This window comes from Amphiura filiformis, unplaced genomic scaffold (genome assembly GCF_039555335.1).
Source record: "Amphiura filiformis unplaced genomic scaffold, Afil_fr2py scaffold_29, whole genome shotgun sequence".
In the NCBI taxonomy this organism is placed as follows: domain Eukaryota; kingdom Metazoa; phylum Echinodermata; class Ophiuroidea; order Amphilepidida; family Amphiuridae; genus Amphiura; species Amphiura filiformis.
In genome coordinates, this window is record NW_027305493.1 from 881,750 (window position 1) to 901,763 (window position 20,014).

At 38.1% G+C, this 20,014-nt stretch overlaps 1 protein-coding gene and 1 non-coding gene across 2 annotated transcripts; both read left to right on the forward strand.

The window, feature by feature from the left end:
* The first annotated feature begins 4,400 nt into the window (after nt 1–4,400).
* LOC140143835 (uncharacterized) lies at nt 4,401–14,247 on the forward strand. Its single transcript, XM_072165644.1, has 4 exons — nt 4,401–4,637; nt 7,067–7,157; nt 11,460–11,623; nt 12,814–14,247. Exons 1-4 carry the CDS (start codon nt 4,632–4,634, stop codon nt 13,036–13,038), a joined length of 486 nt encoding a protein of 161 aa, XP_072021745.1. The 5' UTR covers nt 4,401–4,631; the 3' UTR covers nt 13,039–14,247.
* Trnaa-agc (transfer RNA alanine (anticodon AGC)) lies at nt 8,189–8,261 on the forward strand. The gene has a single exon. It is a non-coding gene; the product is annotated as a tRNA-Ala (tRNA).
* Nucleotides 14,248–20,014: the final 5,767 nt, after the last annotated feature.

A 20,014-nucleotide genomic window follows, 5' to 3' on the forward strand; every position in this document is an offset into this window, starting at 1 on the left:
CGTTCACCCGTATTATCATTCATTGCGCGACTCTGCGTCGTTTACGCGCGACATGGCGTAGTGCTGCGTTACCCGCGCGCTAGTCTCCACAGCAGCCAGTTTGGTTCCGCTCCCTCCACACAAACAGTCTGCCAATGATCACGAACTGGTCATTTTTGATTCGCTAACGATTTTCTGCCGACGTCATCCAGCTTGACGTCAAACAAAGCTTTCAATTGGTCGATCGGCTAGACGGCTACTTTATTATTCATGAGCAAGTTTGACCCGCCATCTCGCGGCATTCTCGCCAGCTGACTGAGGTCAATCAAGTTCCCGTATGTACAGCTCGACGGCTATATTCGTGTAGCTAATCAGAAACGGCGTTATAAGTGGCAATTGGCAGACTGTTTGTGTGGAGGGAGCGTAACCAAACTGGCTGCGGAGGAGACTACCCGCGCGCTATCGCTGCGCTACGCGAGCGACTTGGCATTAGATACGCCCGTACGACGCGCACGGGCTAGCTTGACAACTGACTCCTTTTTGTTTACCCAGCATAGCAACGTACCACATTTTCACTGATTTTGAGGCCAATTCTTGACCGTTTTCAACCAAATAAAGTTTAAACACGTTCCCGTATATTCATCGATCTCCCGTATGAATTTGGCGACATTTGGATCGAAACTGACGGAGCCTTTATAGCATACATAGATAGATACATACAACATTTCCCTATTTATAGTAAGACTAGCGGGACACCCGCGCTACGCGCGGGTCCCCGCTAGGTGAGTAAATGGGAGCGTTCACTAAAACGGAGGAATTACTGAACAGGTAGAATCATTGAAAAGGTAAATTTCATTTATCTGAGTCTGAGCGTCGTTAAGCCTAAGTTTCCATTTTAGTTTCTTTCTTTCTTTTTAGTTCCTTCTACATGGGCCAATTTTGTTCCATTTTTAAAAACATTTTGCTGCTAAGCTTGCAAATTTCCGTTACCATGTTTTTTATTTACTCAATCCCGTTCCCATTATTTTCTAAATCTGTCCTTTCTTACATTTCCTGTTGACTTCATTTTTTATTTGCTGCTTAGCTTGTGATTTCCCGTTTTCATGTTATTTATTTAGTTCTGTCCTCAGTTTAATAGCCTTTTTATTTAAATCATCTAATTTTATTAGATTTTATTATTCTTTCCTTCTTTAGCCTATTTTATTCCCGTTTTCATTTTCTTACTGTGACTAACTATAGGCTAACCCACATACTCGTAGGCCTACCTGTTTGTCCTCATTTTGTTTTCTTTTTTAATTACAGTAGGCCTACCTCTTCATGTTGTTTGTAATTTTTCACATCTTTTCCCCGTATTTATTACGCCTACCAGTCGTTCACCCGTATTATCATTCATTGCGCGACTCTGCGTCGTTTACCCGCGACATGGCGTAGTGCTGCGTTACCCGCGCGCTATCGCTGCACTACGCGAGCGGCTTGGCATTAGATACGCCCGTACGACACGCACGGGCTAGCTTGACAACTGACTCCCTTTTTTGTTTACCCAGCCTAGCAACGTACCACATTTTCACTGATTTTGAGGCCAATTCTTGACCGTTTTCAACCAAATAAAGTTTAAACACGTTCCCGTATATTCATCGATCTCCCGTATGAATTTGGCGACATTTGGATCGAAACTGACGGAGCCTTTATAGGCATACATAGATACATAGATAGATAGATAGATACAACATTTCCCTATTTATAGTAAGATACGCCTACCGTGCTATATTGAGTAGATAGCTCCAGAGGATGATTTAAGGAAGCCCCATCATGCACTGTAAAAGTGTTATCACTAGAGTTTCAACAGCCACTTTACTTTTCAAATCCCATTGAACTCTGTGCAAAAGATGTTGTTTTAGAATTGCCCGTGTGTCATTATTAGTTGGTCGATTTCAGATCTAAAGTGATGTATGCACGAAGGATCATTCACACCTTCTGTACATAACATAAAATGTGAAATCGACCAACCTTTTAAAGGTGTTTTTACTGTAAATATATCTGTCCAAATTCAAATTTAACCATGCACGTGTGTATGCAGTGGGCGGGCAGTGGTGTCATGTTCACTCACACAGCTGTGCTAACCGCAAGACTTGCTGGGAAGTGCTTAAATCATCCTCTGAGATAGCTCATCGTGGTTAACATATCCCATTTTTTAGCCTGTTGTGGCAATACTAAATTTATTAGAATTCTAAATGTGATGTTCCTAAACTGTACAGTGTGATCTAATTCTATTATAAAGATGACCATGTTTTTTACTAATTGCTTATCCATGTCCATACCTAGTCTGTGTTACAGACTGGAAAACTGATTACTACCCGCGAGTTACCAACATGTGTAGGAGTATAGCATGGTAAAAATTGAGTTGGACTCACCGCTTCGCGGCATCGCTGTTCGCCGCTCCCGCGGCGACCTGGTGCTCGCCGCTTCGGGGCGAACTGTCGCGGCTTCGCCGCCCCCCCCCCTCGGCAAGGATTGTGAGTCGTCTTTGACAAAGACTAGTCCATACCGTGATCTTCAGTAGATAGCTCATCGTGGTTTTGTTACCATCCGTCCCGCCATAGGGCCTATACGTGCAGTCGTGCACTAATTAGCTATCTTCATTAGATATCTAGTACATATGCCTATGTACGAGCATGATATGGCTTTGATCTAAATGTATTGTTTTCATGAGTTTTGGTATAATTTGTATAATGTTTGGGTATACATAATTATTATGTTCAAACTTAAATAGAACCAGCCGAATTCATTGTGTTTGTCAGGTCAACAGAGCAAATTTAACACTATGTCAAATTCTGAATTAAGTCATAGGCCTATAGAATTCCACATTAAACAATTAAAAATTAGCCAGTGGAATCGTTTCATTTAAAGCCATATTAAAACATTTGCTGTTGAGGACGCCCTCACTGATTTTTTAAAATTCATTTTTTACAAGATTATATTGTACTTTATTAAACCAATATACCCTGTAAAAATCAAGACTCTAGGTGCCGTAGTTTGGTCAAAATCCGAGATTTTGAATAAAGCGCCGGAACCGGCGTCTTATTATTACGATGGAATTATTAGTCGAACGCATATACGATGTTCATAACACACAGTACGTACACTGCGTGCAGGACGGTGATCTACACAACAAAGGGTCGTACCATAACATGACCGAAGGAGTGGTACGTATTGGCGACATACGCACTGATAGTAAACATGGTAAATTCCAATTTTCTTTGCTTTGCCGTAGTTGTTCGGCACAAAAATAAAAGGGGATATATCTGACAGTAAAAACTAACATTTTATGGCAAAGAAATGATAATCTATTTTGTATGATAATGTTATAATATGGCTTTAACCTTGTTACTTCGGCTTAAAATAGACAGAAACCTTTCATAACAAGTTATTTCCCGAGGGGGGGGGTCACTCCCATTGTGGCCTGTACACCATCCGCGATAATCAACTTTTGAAAAGCACAAGGATTTAACCCTTGGCTAAAACGATACCCTAAACAGGTAACGCGCGCCTATTTTTACACCCTAATCAAATTTCATACCCTAAATTTCATTTTCGCGTATTAGCAATTGCAATTTTGCTACCTTTTTTTTTTCCCAATTTTTCATGTTTTTGACACCCTAAACACGATACGCGCGTATCGTGTCTACCCACGAAAAACTATCCTTTTTCCGCGTTTTTATTATCGCGGATGGTGTACAGGCCACAATGGGACTGAACCCCCCGGGGTTATTTCATGTCCAAGTATTATTTCAGCATTTTGAGTAAAGAATTATGCATATGGTGTATCGTTAACTAGTCTCCTACACAGCCAGTTTGCGTCGGTCTGACTCTCGTCGATCCTCCTGATAGCCACATACATCAGTCTGGCCCAAGACTAATCGTTAACCTTCGTGCACTACTATCTTCAGTAGATAGCAAGCTAAGTTATCATGGTTATTAACCAATTATATTCTCAGTGGGTGCTGATCGAGCTGAGACGAATATAAATAAATTCGTCTCAGGTGCTGAGTGTCTTCAGTATAGTCCTTGTTAAACCAAACGATGGAGGGTCCCTGGTATTAGTTAAAACATTGTGCAAAGTATAGCTTAAAAATTAATCAAAAAAAGCTGAAGCCCAAAAAAGCACAGAGCAAGAGGTAGTTTTCAATTATGTACATGTATGAGCTTGTGTGCCCCTTGTGTGGACCTGGTAAATGTATAAAGGTGAAAAAATTGTAATACAAATTTCATATATCAAAATACCCTGCTGACTCGAGAGCCGGGCCCGAGAGAGCTCCATTTCAGAGCTGACATAGTAATTGCATTATTTTCTTGAACTCATCCTATAGGACACAGTTCGTATCCGGAACCATCATCAGCAGCTATCAGAGCCACATAGTCTTGTTCCCCTTATGGGCCTCACATACACTTATATAGGAACACACGTCTTCATACATTAACATTTTATCTATAGGGAGTGTAAATGAAAATGTCAGCTAACGAGAGCTAGTCGCATTATGCTATGGCTCTCTATACTGAAGGAGGAGGACAGAGTTGAATGCAGCTGATTTTCCAACAAATATTAGGAAAATACTCTCCTAAATATTATAGCTTTTGTGATACTTGAGAATGGCATGTTGGTGAGTATTATCATGATTAATGACATTCTTATTTTATTAATACGATGCGATGAATTGAAAAAAGCTTTACTGCCAGGTATGGCCTATTTATATTTTAAGTATGCAGGAATGGGATCTTGTGTTTTCATACATGAACAAAGTAGGCCTATATCATCGCTAGCAGGATGCTTTTGCCAGACTGTGCCAAATATGCTTTGGTAGGTCCATTAGCGGCACGCTTAATTTCTTTCTGCAACCATAATGGGCCGCAATATATCACTAACCGCATAGTCCGAGGCAAGGTTCATTATTGTCAGGGTTAGGGTCTTATGGTTAGGGTTAGGGTACGGGTTAGGGGTTAGGGGTTAGGGTTAGGGTTTAGGGTTTAGGGTTAGGGTTAGGGTTAGGGTTAGGATTAGGGTTTAGGTTTAGGGTTAGGGTTAGGGTTAGGGTTAGGGTTTAGGGTTAGGGTTAGGGTTAGGGTTAGGGTTAGGGTTAGGGTTAGGGTTAGGGTTAGGGTTAGGTTAGGGTTAGGGGTTAGGGTTAGGGTTAGGATTATATACGTATTTATTAGTACTAATATACTAGTAATAGTATATTGTGTGTATGCACTTTATTCCGTAATCAATAAGTATCATAAACAAACACCTTTCTGGCACAACGAATCATAGCACAGTCGTGTAGGCATTAGACTATGGATACATAGAATAGATTGTGGGTTCGAACCCCCAGGTAAACCGTTGTAGAATTTTAATTCTATCGATTGCTTTTTATTTTATTAAGTAAGAGGAAATAATAATGGTAACTTTACTTGTAACTTGTAACTTTACTTCTTGAGGTCACATTGCATTTAATGAGGTGTCATAATGTGCAGAATTAGATAGTGCATCTATTTAAAAAATGAATTTGCCCACATATGGTTTAGGTTTTTAAAATTTGGACGGTATACGCTGCACTAAAATCGAACACGCGCGATTCCCACTATACTATACTATACGCAGGTATACGGCCTTTTCGAATAGCTCTTATGTGACCCGGTACTATGAAATTACCTTGCTCGATCTATACGCGTGCACCTGCAAAACGTGCATCGTATACCCGAATAGTATACTTCTATGCGATCGTAGCCTTATGGTTGCAGAAAGAAATAACGCTAGCGGCACTGTGATTTTCTCTGTAGGCCGTATAAAATTAATGTTTTGGTTCTCGTCCAGAGGATTTTCATGAATTGATGAGGAAGGAGGGAGGTTTTTTTTCTTCTTTCAATGTAAAATTAGCATTGTCAGTATAGGCCTAGACCCCCTTTTTTCAAATGTGAGATTCTGAGGGATAAACCTCCTAAAGACTTGGAAGTGATCATTGTTCTCTAATATTAAACTTATTTATATGTATGAAGATTTCATAAATCATTCCAAAGTCTAAAAAAATTGAAAAATCTTAAAAAAACCTGACAAATCCCAGAAATTTGTGGAGGGGACGAGAAACAAAACATTAATTTTATACGGCCTAATAAATAGTCGTTTTTACACAAATAAATATTGTATTTATATTTAGATTTGTTGATGTCTTGCCTTACAAATGTATGGGCTTTCATAATTATGTCTTGCGTGAAAATTAATTAAATTAAGAAGTAATGGCACTAATGCTATCCATGCCTGTCTGAGAGTGCAAAACGCAGTGCGAGTGTATTTGAATACCGCCAACCATGGAAAGAGCATGCACAAAATATGTTGATAAAGTAGTCTTTCCCGACCCCGGATTCACATGCTTGGTTGAAATGTTGTTTGTAAAACTGCTTTTGATCGTTGACAATGATTATAAATTAAATTTTACTCTTTTCAGAATCGATATCATGTTGCTCTCGGTAAATTAAAGTGGTACTATACACCCCTTGATAAATTTGTGACTATTTTTTGCATTTTGCCTCAAAACTAATATAACACATGGTACCGGTAACAAAATGCCCGGAACAAATGTTATGTATATCCAGTTACATTGTCTCTGAGACTAGTATAGGCTACCTAAGGTATACCTAGGTATACTAGTCTCAGCATTGTCTTGAATCACTGAAATTACAGTAATTGGATTACTTGCCCCTTATTATAACTACCAGTGTGTAGTTAGTTATTTTTGAGAAAAATGTAAAATTAGTCACAAAATTTATCAGGGGGGTGTAGTACCACCTTAAAACATCAATAAAAACAGAATTTTAATACTAAAAAAGTATGTGCAAAAGTTTCCTATTGTTGATGACATAGCCTGTCACTGCACTGTTATATATACAATGGTACAACCAACAACTTTTCAAACACATTTTTACAGTGCAGGCCGATACGTATACACATGCTATAGCATCGCACATTAGGACCCAATGGTCCATGACTAAAATGGCTAAAAGTTCAACATTATTGTATTAAAAATGGAAAGTTTTGTTCATTATTTTGTTCTAGACATTCACAATGAAACGCATACCACTTCCATCCTGCTACATGATTGTTGTCTTTATATTATACCACGAATTGCCACATCTTACCACTGCAGGTATGTATAAGACTCAGGGGTTGTGCAACAATTATTCCGAGGGGGGGGGGGGGGCCTCTCCCGGCCTGCCAAAATCTTTGCCATCTCATTTGCATATGCCATGTAAATTAGAACGTTTCCGTACCATTTTCTTATTTGGAACATTTTATTTAAAAGATACCCCATCCATGAATTCGTGCCAAAAGATTGTAGTACGATGTACCACATACAAACTTCAATTACTTTTTCCAAACTTCAATCACTTTTTGCAAACTTCACTCACTCTTCCTAACTTTAATCACTTTTTGCTAACTTTTTGCACCATACCATTTGTCTTTGAAAGGGTTTGAAGTTAGCAAAAAATGCTTTGATTTTAGGAAAAAAAGTGTTTGAAGTTAGCAAAAAAGGGTTTTAAGTTAGCAACAAAAAAAAAGGGATTTGAAGATAGCGAAAAAGGGTTTGAAGTTAGCGAAAAAAGGTATGAAGTTAGCGAAAAAAGGATTTGAAGTTAGCGGAAAAAAAAGGTTTGAAGTTTAGTGAAAAAATGGTTCGAACTAATAGTGAAAAATAATTCAAGTTATCGAAAACGATTGAAGTTAGCGAAAAATAATTCAAGTTATCGAAAACGATTGAAGTTAGTGAAAAGTTAAGGAATATGATTGAAGTTAGTAAAAAGTGTTTAAAGTTAATTAAAAGTGATTGAAGTTTGCAAAAAGTGATTGGAAGTTTGCAAAAAGTGATTGGAAGTTTGCAAAAAGTGATTCAAGTTTGCAAAAAGTAATTGAAGTTTGCATGTCCCTCATGGTACACCGTAGTGTAGACTTTGCGTCAGAATAATTCACGCATGCTCACAACAATCAATCTAGCCAGGCCATTAGTCTCTGTCCCAGCCGGTTTAGCGCATGTGTTCTTTCATCTGAAAGAGCATTATTCAAGCCGGCTGGACCGAGACTAGCTGTTGCCCAGCTGTCACCACGTGCATGTCGGTGGCGGGCATTTCGCAACTCAAATATCAATATTCAAAGTAAATAAAAACTGGCTAATGTTGCACCGGGGAATTAGCTCAAATGGTAGAGCGCTCGCTTAGCATGTGAGAGGTACCGGGATCGATACCCGGATTCTCCACAATTTTTTTTTCATTATATCCATTTTTTTTTACTAATTTCTGTTTTGTTTTTTACTACAAACATATTATTGCTTTCTTTTCCCATAATGGATACCGGTTTCTTCTCCTTCTTTTTTTTTCTTTCTAATGTTTTGGTTCTCGTCCCCTGGCCCTCCCTCCCAGGCGTCGCTGGGGGGTACGTTGTAATGACCATACGACGTGCCGCAAATATGGGTAGCATTATTTTGGCCTTTTTGGTATATCAATGACCCCTTTTTCTAAGCCAATTTTGGTATATGAATGGGTCCTTTTTTCAATTTTTTTCAATTTTCTCGAAAAATAGGCCTAGGGCCTACCCCTAGCCCCCAATTTTGCCTCAATTTAGGCAAAATTTCGAAATTGTCCAAAAAAAATTGTAAAAACTAAGACAATATGGGTTAAGCGGATTTTGAATTTTGGTATGATGGGTCCAAATGTCTTGAAAATTTGGTATATAGGGGCCTAGGGGTCCACTTTTAAATACTCAGCGGCACACCCCTACCAAAATCAAACTTGAGTACCCCCCCCCCCCCCCGGGCGTCGCTAGACCAATATGATTCGGGGTGTGTAGGCCTAAGCCTTCAGCATATTTTCTTGACAGAATTTTTTTTTTATCTCAAAAAATTGTACTCCAACTTCGCCAGTGCGCTCAAGAATAAAAAAAAAAAGCACAATAGGCCTATGACTATTGTTATTTGCCGACAATGATTTCGCAAACAATAGTCACATTTTGCCGACAAATCCCCATATCCCCCCCCTCTAGCGACGACCCTGCTCCCTCCTTGAATTTCTGGGATTTTCAGATTTTTCTTTTATTTTTAGATTTTTCAAAATTTTGTAGACTTTTGAATACTTTATGACAAATATTAGAGAACATAGGTCTATGTATCACTCAGTTCTAAGACTTTTGTGGTAAGCCTATCCTTACTATAGGCCCTATAGGGGATTATCCCAGTGGCGGATCTAGAGCAGGCAGAGGGGGGGCAATTTTAGAAAAAGAATTATGAAATGAAATGGCGACGCAGGGGGGTGTCTGAGGGGAGATTTTCCCCCTCAAAAGTTAAAAACTTTTGGAAAATGAATAGGCCTACCCAATTGAAGCCATTTGGTGGACCATTTTGTCATTATTATTGTGTATAATATTATTAGCTTGAAAAAGCCAAAAATTTGCGAAAAGACGGCTCAATTGAAGCCATTCGTGGACAAGTTTGGACTTTTATTGTATATAAATTATTGCTTTATAATAAGTACCCATGATCATTTTTTGCGCACGCAGGGAGGGTGTCTGAGGGGGATGTGCCGTCCTGAGAAACTCATTTGGAAAATGAAGACCCAATTGAAGCCATTTGGTGGACCATTTTGTCACTATATAAAATATTAGTATGAAAAAAACGAAAATTTACGAAAAGACGGCCCAATTGAAGCCATTCGTGGACAAGTTTTATGACTTTTATTATATAAATTATTGCTTTATAAATTACTAGTACCTACTCATAAAGTTGGTGACAAAATGTGACGGGCCCGGCATATCGGCGGCCGGGCCCGTAGTAATGCTCACATGCTTTTGGGCGGAGGACCCGCCTTCAAGCAATGCCTAAAATAATCACAGGCCTATATTTAGATTGACCCGACTGCGGTTTAGGCATGGGCCTATATACTTATACGCGCAATTTAACTTTTTCCCTTCTCCTTTTCTTTTTTTTCTCTCCTTTTTTCCTCTTTCTCTTCTCTTCTTTCTTTTCCTCTTTTTTTGGAGGAGGGGGGGGGGCGCCGCGCCGGCCCCCCGCGCCTGGTTTATCCCTCAGAATCTGTGAACAAGAAAAAAAGGGCTCCTCCTTTCCTCGAGCACTGTTGGAAAAGACCAAAATCTACAATGCCCAATTTTGCATTGGAGAAAAACAAATAAACAAACAACAACAAAAACTACAATGCCCAATTTTGCATTGGAGAAAAACAAATAAACAAACAAACAAACAAACAACAACAAAAAACTCCCTTCCTCATCATTCATGATGATCCTCTGGACGAGAACCAAAACATTAGGCCTACTTTTCCCCAACTCGATATTAACAGCTACCGTACCCCGACAACTACGTTTTTTAGTAGTTAGCATGCAGCTCGGCGTAGTCTCAAGATCCTTTAGAAATTGTTCAAATTTAGGGAGTGTTCATAAATACTTTGGTGGGGTGGGTTGGAAAAGTTGGAACCTCGGACATCAAATATTGTTTGATCCCTCCTAAAAAGGGTGGAAATGTTTTTACCCCCCCCCTTTTTTTTTTTTTTTTTTTACGGTCAAACATATTTTGACCCCCCCCCCCTGTTCATGTCCTAGAAAAAACAAAACAAAAAATAAACGTCATTAAGGGCTCGGATAGCAACGTTTGCCCAGTATTTTTGTGGGACATGAGAGCACACATGAGACATACCGGCATCGAATTGTATGTCCTTCTGATATCAAATAATTTTGATTTTTTTTTAATTGGCGATATAATACCGGTACAAATTTTATGGCCAATTATTAAAAATTGATCTAATCCTGCATAAGGCGCGTGAAAGTCGATTCCGAGTTTATCGTCCCCCGCCCGCGTCACTTTTTGGAAACCAAAAATACCCGCGTCAATTGTCAAAAATGCCAAAATAATTCATTATTTTCAAAGTATCAGTGTTTTCACCAGTTTTAGCAATTGGAAACATATATTTTTGTTTGTTAACATAATATTCATAACTTGGATGCAAAACCAGGCTCTTTTCTAACTTTTCTAGTCCTTACCCATAAAAAACATGTTTATAAATCACATACATGAGTTTGGCTTTAAATCAACACACATTTTAGGTCAATAATGAAATCTGATGAAATAATGAAAAATGAAAAATGAAAAAGTCACCTCACCAACCTGGAAAAAAAAAGTGACGATAAACTCGGAATTGACTTTCATGGGCCTAAAGCGTACGTTATGCAGCTGGGAGGAAAGGCCGACGATCATTTTTGATAATTTTGACGATCGGATTTTTTGGAGGTTTCCATATGGTTCAACCGGAGTAGTAGGCTTAGTGACATTGGACAACTCCCTTGGCTTTACCATGGCCCCACTTGCACAGCACGCAACTCCTACTCACCTACCTCACCCATTCAGAATTCAACAGAAAATGTGTTAATATCTCTGTAATTCTGTCCATAGCTCCTTGTAAGGTTTGCACAAGTGAAGTCAAGGATCCTTCCTTTTTATGTTGGGAATGTGATACGAAGCTACCTAGTATCTCATCGGAGCAGACAACTTGTTATAACGGGACGTTTCCTGCAGTAGGTGTTATCAAAATGGTATGCTCAACAGGGAAATGCATTGTGAGTATAACAAAACTATTTTAAAGTGATAGCCCAATAATCATAATTTTTCCATCGGAGGCCGCCCCCCCCCCGTATTTTTTTGTTTTTTAGATCCAACAAAAAACATCGATGTTCCAAGTTTGTCTATATCTCAAACGTAAATTAACTCGTCTTTATAGGCATAATAGTCAGTTGCTTGCTATCTTCAGTAGATAACATTATAATAGTCAGTATTATGATACCGTATGCTATCTGCAACATTTAAATATAAGTCATAAGTCACGCAGTTGTGCCATCTTGGATAATAGTCAGTCGCATATGCAGGATGCCATCTTCAGCAGGCCTAACCTACTCAATTTAATTTATAGTGCATGATACTACCATTGGTAGGTACCAGTTATGTTCACCCCTGAATTATCCTTAAGGGTGGCTTTAACCCTGGAATTATGGAAGTCATTTGGTATATAAAAGTTACATATTTAGAATGGCAAAGACTAGATGAATTCATCCGTTAGGTCAAATTTGGGCAAAAATTCTCAAAAACGGAGGTTTTGACAACGTAACAAAAAAATCTTGAGTCAACTTTTTATTTTTTTAATTAATTTTTAAAAACTTGATAAAAATATCTAGGACCCGTTTTTTTATTTTTGAATTTTGATCAACTTGGCCAAAAAATTATTCATGACCATAATTATTTAGAATCAGCATTGAAAAAACCAACAAGCGTATAGTATTGGTTCAATGGTTTTTGAGATATAGCCCTTGATATTTTGAGAAAATATCTCAAAACGTTTAATGTTGAAGCCTATCACCATCACACAGAGCATTAACATGATAGCCTTGTCATTTTTTAATGGGAGCACGGTGGCCGAGCGGAACGAGCTCCGACTCATAATCAGAAGGTTGCGAGTTCGAGCCCCGGCGACGCCATCGCGTTGTGCCCTTGAGTAAGGCACTTTATCTCGATTACGCCTCTCCACCCAGGTGTATAAATGGGTACCGGCATTCTTAAATGCTGGGAAGGTAACAGACTCGTTGTGGAGGAGGTGTAGGGCCTATAGCGACCCCCCTATCATGCCTATAGCAACATTACATGGAGGAGTCTGGTCCAATCGCCAATGAAAGAGATATGGGCACTCCGATCACTGTTTAAACAGGATAGTCTCCTTTACCTTACCTTACCTTTACCTTGTCATTTTTTAATGCAGAGTTACGAGACTGAATCCACTTTTTCCCGAGCCTGTTTTGACGCTGACTTGGAGAAGGAAGGATACTGTGATGGCAGCAATAAAGACATTCAAAGGGCTACATGCTGTACTGATAGTCTGTGTAATGAGCCAACCAATAGTGGGAGCAGACATACCATATATCTTGGGACTTTCTTCAGTTGTATAAGTTTATATCTTGCAAATTTTCGCATTACTCATCTGTAATAATCACGTGATTGAAGAGACGTGGTCACAGAGGTCGGTATACACAAGAGTCGTATTAGTGAATGTTCACGTAACCGCCTCAACTCATTTGCATAACTTTGGAGGTGGGCTGATCGTATTCTGATTCGTCGAACACCTAATTTGCATAGTTTTGGAGGTTTCCATATTTGGGTATACCTAAGTAATTATTTATACCTCTATGTTGTTTACATAGTGACGTCATTAGGACTGGTCACTTCGTCAAAAATCCGACGAACGAACGTTTGCAGTTTTCTTTTTATTACTGTTAGCGATATCGTGAAATACCATATAGCTGACGTGTTAGTCCAATATGATAGGAAAATATTTCTGGCGATGACCCCATGTTCACATTGGCTAAATAAGCTGTATTTTCGCTGGAAAGGGGCCGGGACTTGTCGGCCATTTTGTTTGCAAAAGGCGTGTTCTTCTCCCGCGCGCGGGACGCGGCCGCGTTACCCGGAAGTGGCAGCACCAGAACAAATGACGTCATTTCTGGATTTCAGCCGGAACGGTTACGTTCACTGCCCGTCAGTATACGCATCAGCGTAGGCCCTATATCTAGGTTTTACTAAAGTAAAACATCTTTGGACGTGGTCCAATTGGTCATGTTCTGTTTTCTATCTTAGATTGAGGCCTACCATTTAAAGCAATATTATAACATTTGCTGAGGAGAACGCCCTCAAAAAAAATTTAAATTCTGGTTTTTACACGATTGTAATGTACTTTGGTCAATAAAGATACTCTGCAAAAATCAAGACTCTAGGTGCTGTAGTTTTGTAAAAATCCGAGATTTTGAATAAAACGATGGAACCGGCATTTTATTATTACGATGGAAAGATTAGTCGAACACGTACGCAAATTACGTACACGGCGTGCGGGATACACATACACACACACCCCGAGGATCGTACAGTATTACAACCGCGGGAGTAACATGCATGGGCGCTGGTAGTAAATTCCAATTTTCTATGCTTTATACGTCACTTGTTCGGCTGAAAATTAGAAGGGGACATATCTGACAGTAAAAGCTAACATTTTATGGAAAATAAATAGGCCTACTATAATCTATTTTTACAGAAATGTTATAATATGGCTTTAAGGGATCTAAAATGAGCGTTTATTGCGTTTCGACAGTATTTTTTGTGGGACATGAGAGCACCTCAGACCTATCGAATTGCATTCTGAATACGAAGCATATGTCTTTCTGATATCAAATAATTTTCATTTTTGAAAATCACAATATAATACAAATTTTATGACAAATTATACAAATTTGATATTTTTCAAATTTTTGATATATAACAGTCCTCGAAGTAAATTATATAAATCTAATGATATATTCTTAAAGTGTATGTAGCAGGAGGAAAAGCCGACGGTCAATTGAAAATTTTGACCTTTCATATTGAAGATATTTTTTTCCCAAAAAGACCTAATTTTTTTTGGTGTGTTGGGAAAAAAATCTATATCTTCAATACGAAAGGTCAAAATTTTCAATTGATCGTCGGCTTTTCATCCCACCTACATACACTTTAAGTATAAATCATCAGATTTATAAAGTTTACTTCAAGTACTATTAAATATCAAAAATATCAATTTTTAATGATTTGCCATAAAATGTGTATTAAATCGCGAATTTCAAAAAATCAAAATTATTTGATATCAGAATGACATTCTTCGTATTCAGAATGCAATTCGATATGTCTGATGTGCTCTAATGTCCCAAAATAAATACTGTCCAAACGTTCATACCCCAGCCCTTAATGCAACAATTGTTTCCAAATTTTGAGTTGTATTCCCAGCAAACACCAAAACGTTTTTAAAACGTTTTAAACAAGTTACATTTAGGGTTTTAGTTTAGATAAAACGTTAAATGTCGGGTTATATAAAGGTCATGGAAACGTTTTAAAATGTTTTGTTTGAAAACACACTGCAACAATATTTTTTAAATGTTTTCAAAATGTTATTGTAAAATATTTTTTGCAAACATTTTTAAACGTCTTATGGTAACCTTTTCTAACCTTTTGCTAATGAAGTCGGAAATGTTTTGTGTTTGTTGGGTTGTTCCAGCGGTTTTGATATGAGAAGCAAAAGCGTGTACTAAAAAAATATTAAACAATGTACGCGGCGGTTAAAACAAGAAAAGGTTGTAAATTGACATGATCAGTTGTTTTGTTATTTCATCACAATAATATCAATTATTTTCTTATATTCCTATGTTATCTCACTTTCTTCATCTCTGAATCTGTTTCCAATCTTTCTCAGTCATTTTGCGCACCAAATAATTTATAAGAAATATTAAAATCTAGATGAAAATACGCTGCTATTTATTGCATTAAGTAAGTCATTATTATCTTTCCACATACAGAAACCGGGCCCCAGGGGATTTTCAAATCGTCCCGCTATAGGCCTACGCTATTCTGGTTCTAAAATTAGCGGGACAAATCCACACGAAGCGCGAGAAAAGCTTCGCCCATAATTCCAATGTTCTCCTTCTTTTCAAACAACTAATGCGGTTCAATCGAACCCCTCGACCCCCCCCCCCCCCCTCCCTGGCTATGGGCCTGTAATGAGAAAAATATAAGCTTTCTTCTGATAGGCCTACAAAAATCTCAATTTTGATGAAAAAAATGGGAGATGAGTCTTTAATCAAGGATCAATCATTCTCCAGGTCAATAGCATCAACAAACATGATTTCAGATTTAAAAAAAATGGTCCACAATCCTCGTCAAAATGTGTGGCGACATCTATGGAAAAATATGTTACGGCCTTAGGCCCCTATTTCCGTTATTTTTAACGTGCTGGATGCCACTTTTATCATGTGGTGTCAAGCAGAACCTTCCAAACCTAACCCCGGCTTCCCCACCAATCAATGTTGGGTACATTTTCCAATATCATTATCGAACCCCAACGGTTTTAGCTTGTATTTATATTATTTAGGCCGTATAAAATTAATGTTTTGGTTCTCGTCCCCTCCCTCCTCAATTTCTGGGATTTGTCAGTTTTTTTTGTTTTTTTTTAGATTTTTCAATTATTTTAGACTTTGGAATGATTTATGAATTTTTCATACATATAAATAAGTTTATTATAGAACAGGGACCACTTCCAAGTCTTTTTGTGGTACTTAAAGAATCTCACATTTGAAAAAAAACCTCCCTCCCTCATCAATTCATGAAAATCCTCTGGACGAGAACCAAAATATTAATTTTATACGGCCTTATCAACATAGGCCTATTTGTTTGTGATATTTCGTTTAAAAATTTCAAAATAATCCCATTCAATTACACGGTTGACGATGAAAATTTACTGAATTTAGAGAATGCAACGCGGCCACCACCTGGTTGGGTATACTGCTATAGGCGCGCATGAGCAATAATTAGATGATGCAACATTATTCGGGGGGCATGGAGGAGGGGCTCATTACGGCTTGAGAATTTAGTCTATACCGGTACTTTATTTAGCAAATTGTAAGTTAAAACACAGCTATATGTTTCTATAATGTGATGTGATGTTTATACTGAAGAAATCTCTCTACACGTAGGCCTATTATACATGTATATAGTAGCCTACTATACATTGTATAGCCTATAGTATTTCCACGCAGGTTAACCATGCATGAGATATACTGCAAATAGGAAAGTACGAGTTATGGATATAAAGTTATATAACTATCTACTGAAGATAGCATACAAGCCATGCACTGCAAAAAAAAGTGTTCTGAATTAGAACACTAAAAATTGTAACACTTATTGAACATATAAAAGTGTACTGATTGTGAACACCAAGTGTTCCAGACTTTAACACAACAGTATAATTTAGAACACGTGTGTTCACCTTTTGAACACTTGATGTTAACATATTGTCGTCATTTTGTGAACATGGTGTGTTCATGTTTTGAACACCTAATGTTAAAACTTTGAACACAAAGTGTTCCAAATCCTAACACATTTACATGTTCAAAGCCATGTAACACTTTAAGAACACATTTACATGTTCAAAATCAAATGTGTTCAGCTTTAGAACACTTGTGTTCTAATCGTTTAGAACACTTGTGTTCTAATCTTTGAACACTGAGTTGTGTTCACAAATGTCATACACTTAGTGTTCAAGTCTGGAACATATGACACTTAGGCCTACATATGTTCAATAAGTGTTACAAAAAGGGATGCAATAGGCCTACGCCTACACAAAGCAAAGTACAATGGGTCAATGTATAAATGTACACCTTTGTCCGAAATTTAATTGTAACAACAGACTCAGTAGTAAATTACAGCAAACCTAGGGCTAGGCCTATGCATGTTTGACTAGTGCAACATCGCAATTACATCTATTCCATCAGGCATGCCATGGCATGAAATCGACCCATACTGACCAGTTGTAAGACACACTCGTCAGAGGTTTAGGCCTACAGTATAATTCACATTAGGCCTATATCAAATTGCAGATTTGCACACTGTCTGACCATGTGACTATTGCATGGTCATGATTGATAAGCTTACTGCGCATTCATTAAAATGCACTAAAACCACGCAATACAAAAACGATGAATTTACATTTTTAGTCTCGTTGTTCTGTGATATGTGGAGAACACGTTCGATATATTTGTTTTTAAATAAAATGGTATTTTGTGGGTAAAATCTCACCTCCAAATCCCCGTCCAAATCGCGGTTTATCACTCCGATGACATCGTCTGTTCTATTATACGGTGCAACGACGCATGCGTGGCCCAGCACGTGGTAAATATAGCCTACATACATACAGTGTTCAAAACGAACACATTACATGTTCATTCAGTGTAAAAGTTGTGAACACCTTTATGGGCGTGCACCCAGAGTTATTTGGAGTGTACGGTATAGGCCTAAATTTCAATATTCGACGTAAGCCTACCCCTATAATAGGCCTATTTTCAGGTATTTTCTATAAACCGCAAAATGTTCAATGTTCTTTCATTCCGTGCAAGCTGCAGGCCTGTGTAAAATAAAATGAGAACAACTGATGATCTCCATAAATAATAGTAACCAATAATATTATAAAAATGGTTTTACAATCAGGCGAGCATTTTATGCTATAGGCCTATGCCTATTAATAGTGTTGTGAAAATTGTAGATTAAACATACAGTGTTCATTTTATGAACATTTAGTGAATGATCAAACACTATGTGTTTAAATGTTTCCTCTGACGTTATGTTACGAACACTAAGCATTACACAATTGAATGCAGTATGTCAAATATGCCTATATGTCGAATTTGAACAGGTGGTGTTCTAATGCTGAACATTTCAAACACTATGTGTTAAAAGTTTCCTCTGACATTATGTTACGAACACTAAGCATTCTGAAATTGAATACAGTATGTCAACATTTGAACAGGTGGTGTTCTAATGCTGAACACTTCAAACACTATGTGTTTAAAAGTTTCCTCTGACGTTATGTTACGAACACCAAGCATTATGGTTACGAACACCAAGCATTATGAAATTGAATACAGTGTGTCAAATTTTGCACAGGTGGTGTTCTAATGTTGAACACTTTTTTTTGCAGTGTGCGTGCAGATGTCTATTGACAAAAACACGGCCCGGGAACACGGCTATATATAGCACAGTACACGCATGTTTACAAAATCATGAGCCATAATATTATGTTATCTATAATCTTAAAGTATAGACGAATCCAACGAGCCAAGTCATGGTCAGGATTTGGTCGGCCATCTTTGGGTAGCCCGAGCACCAACCTGGTGTTTTGAGCGCCCCATTGTGCAAATAAAAGCCGCCTATAACACCTAGAGAAGATGCAAGGACGAGACCGGTTAATAGAATAATGTATACAATAGAGATAATTCCGCAGGTAATCCCGTCGCATCTATTCATACATAGTCCTTTTGTTCGCAAGAACATCCATTTGTAGCGTTTGATATGGTGTAGTTAATCCGATTATTATGTCACTTCAACAGCGAATAGACCATGTAGAATCTGTGTGTTTCGCCGAAGGGAACTATAGGGCCTATTGTGGTAAACTTTAATCATTCATTTGTCTACCTGTGTTTTCGCGGAAGGTGTAAAACGGGTGATGGAATGCAGTTTAAAATTTCCGCCAAGGCCGAATCATTTCACATTTTGGGTGCATTGTAGCCGACGGCTACCCAACTAAAGGCTGCTAGTCAGGTGTAGGAATGCGTGGATTTGGATTCGTCTATAGGCCTACTGAAGATGTTTATGCAAAATCCTCAAAACACCTCGGACGCGTTCTGGATTCGTTTGAAGCAGGGGTCCAATTTAATTTTTCTGGACCCTTTGTTACCTGCAAAACCAATATTTAAGGGGTCCAATGAGAATTTAAGGAGTCCATTTGTCCAAAATTCTAAACTTTGGAACTGGTCAAATATTCCATTGAAATTATTATCGGACCCTTTCGTCACTTTCAACTTTTGATTTAAGGAGTCCAAAATGGCCACAAAAAAAATAAAATAAGGAGTCCCTGGACGCGCAGACTCCTTATTTATGCGAACCCTGGTTTGAAGTGTTCGCATGACGATTTAGCCTATAGCTATAGCTGTATATTAACGTACACATTTCATAATTAAGTTTACACATTTCATAATTAAGCTCAGATAGGCCTATCATAAAAAATAAAAAAGTTATTTGACTCTGTCCAAGTCTGCCCAAATTTGAACACCTCCAGAACGCGTCAGATGTGTTCAAATGTAACAACTTTTGAACACATCGTTTCTTTTTTTAGTCTTTTTAGTCATTTATCCAGACATAATAATAGGCCTAGTATTTTCTTGTACAAACAAAATCCTGAACACAAAAAGGACTTGGACAGAGTCTAATAACTTGATATGATTTCTGGATTTTCTCATGAAATCACCATCCGAAGAATTTTAACTCTTCAAACCAACGACTCCACACCAGAACGCGTCCGATGTTTTCGGGGAAATTCGCCGTGTTACGTGTAGTAG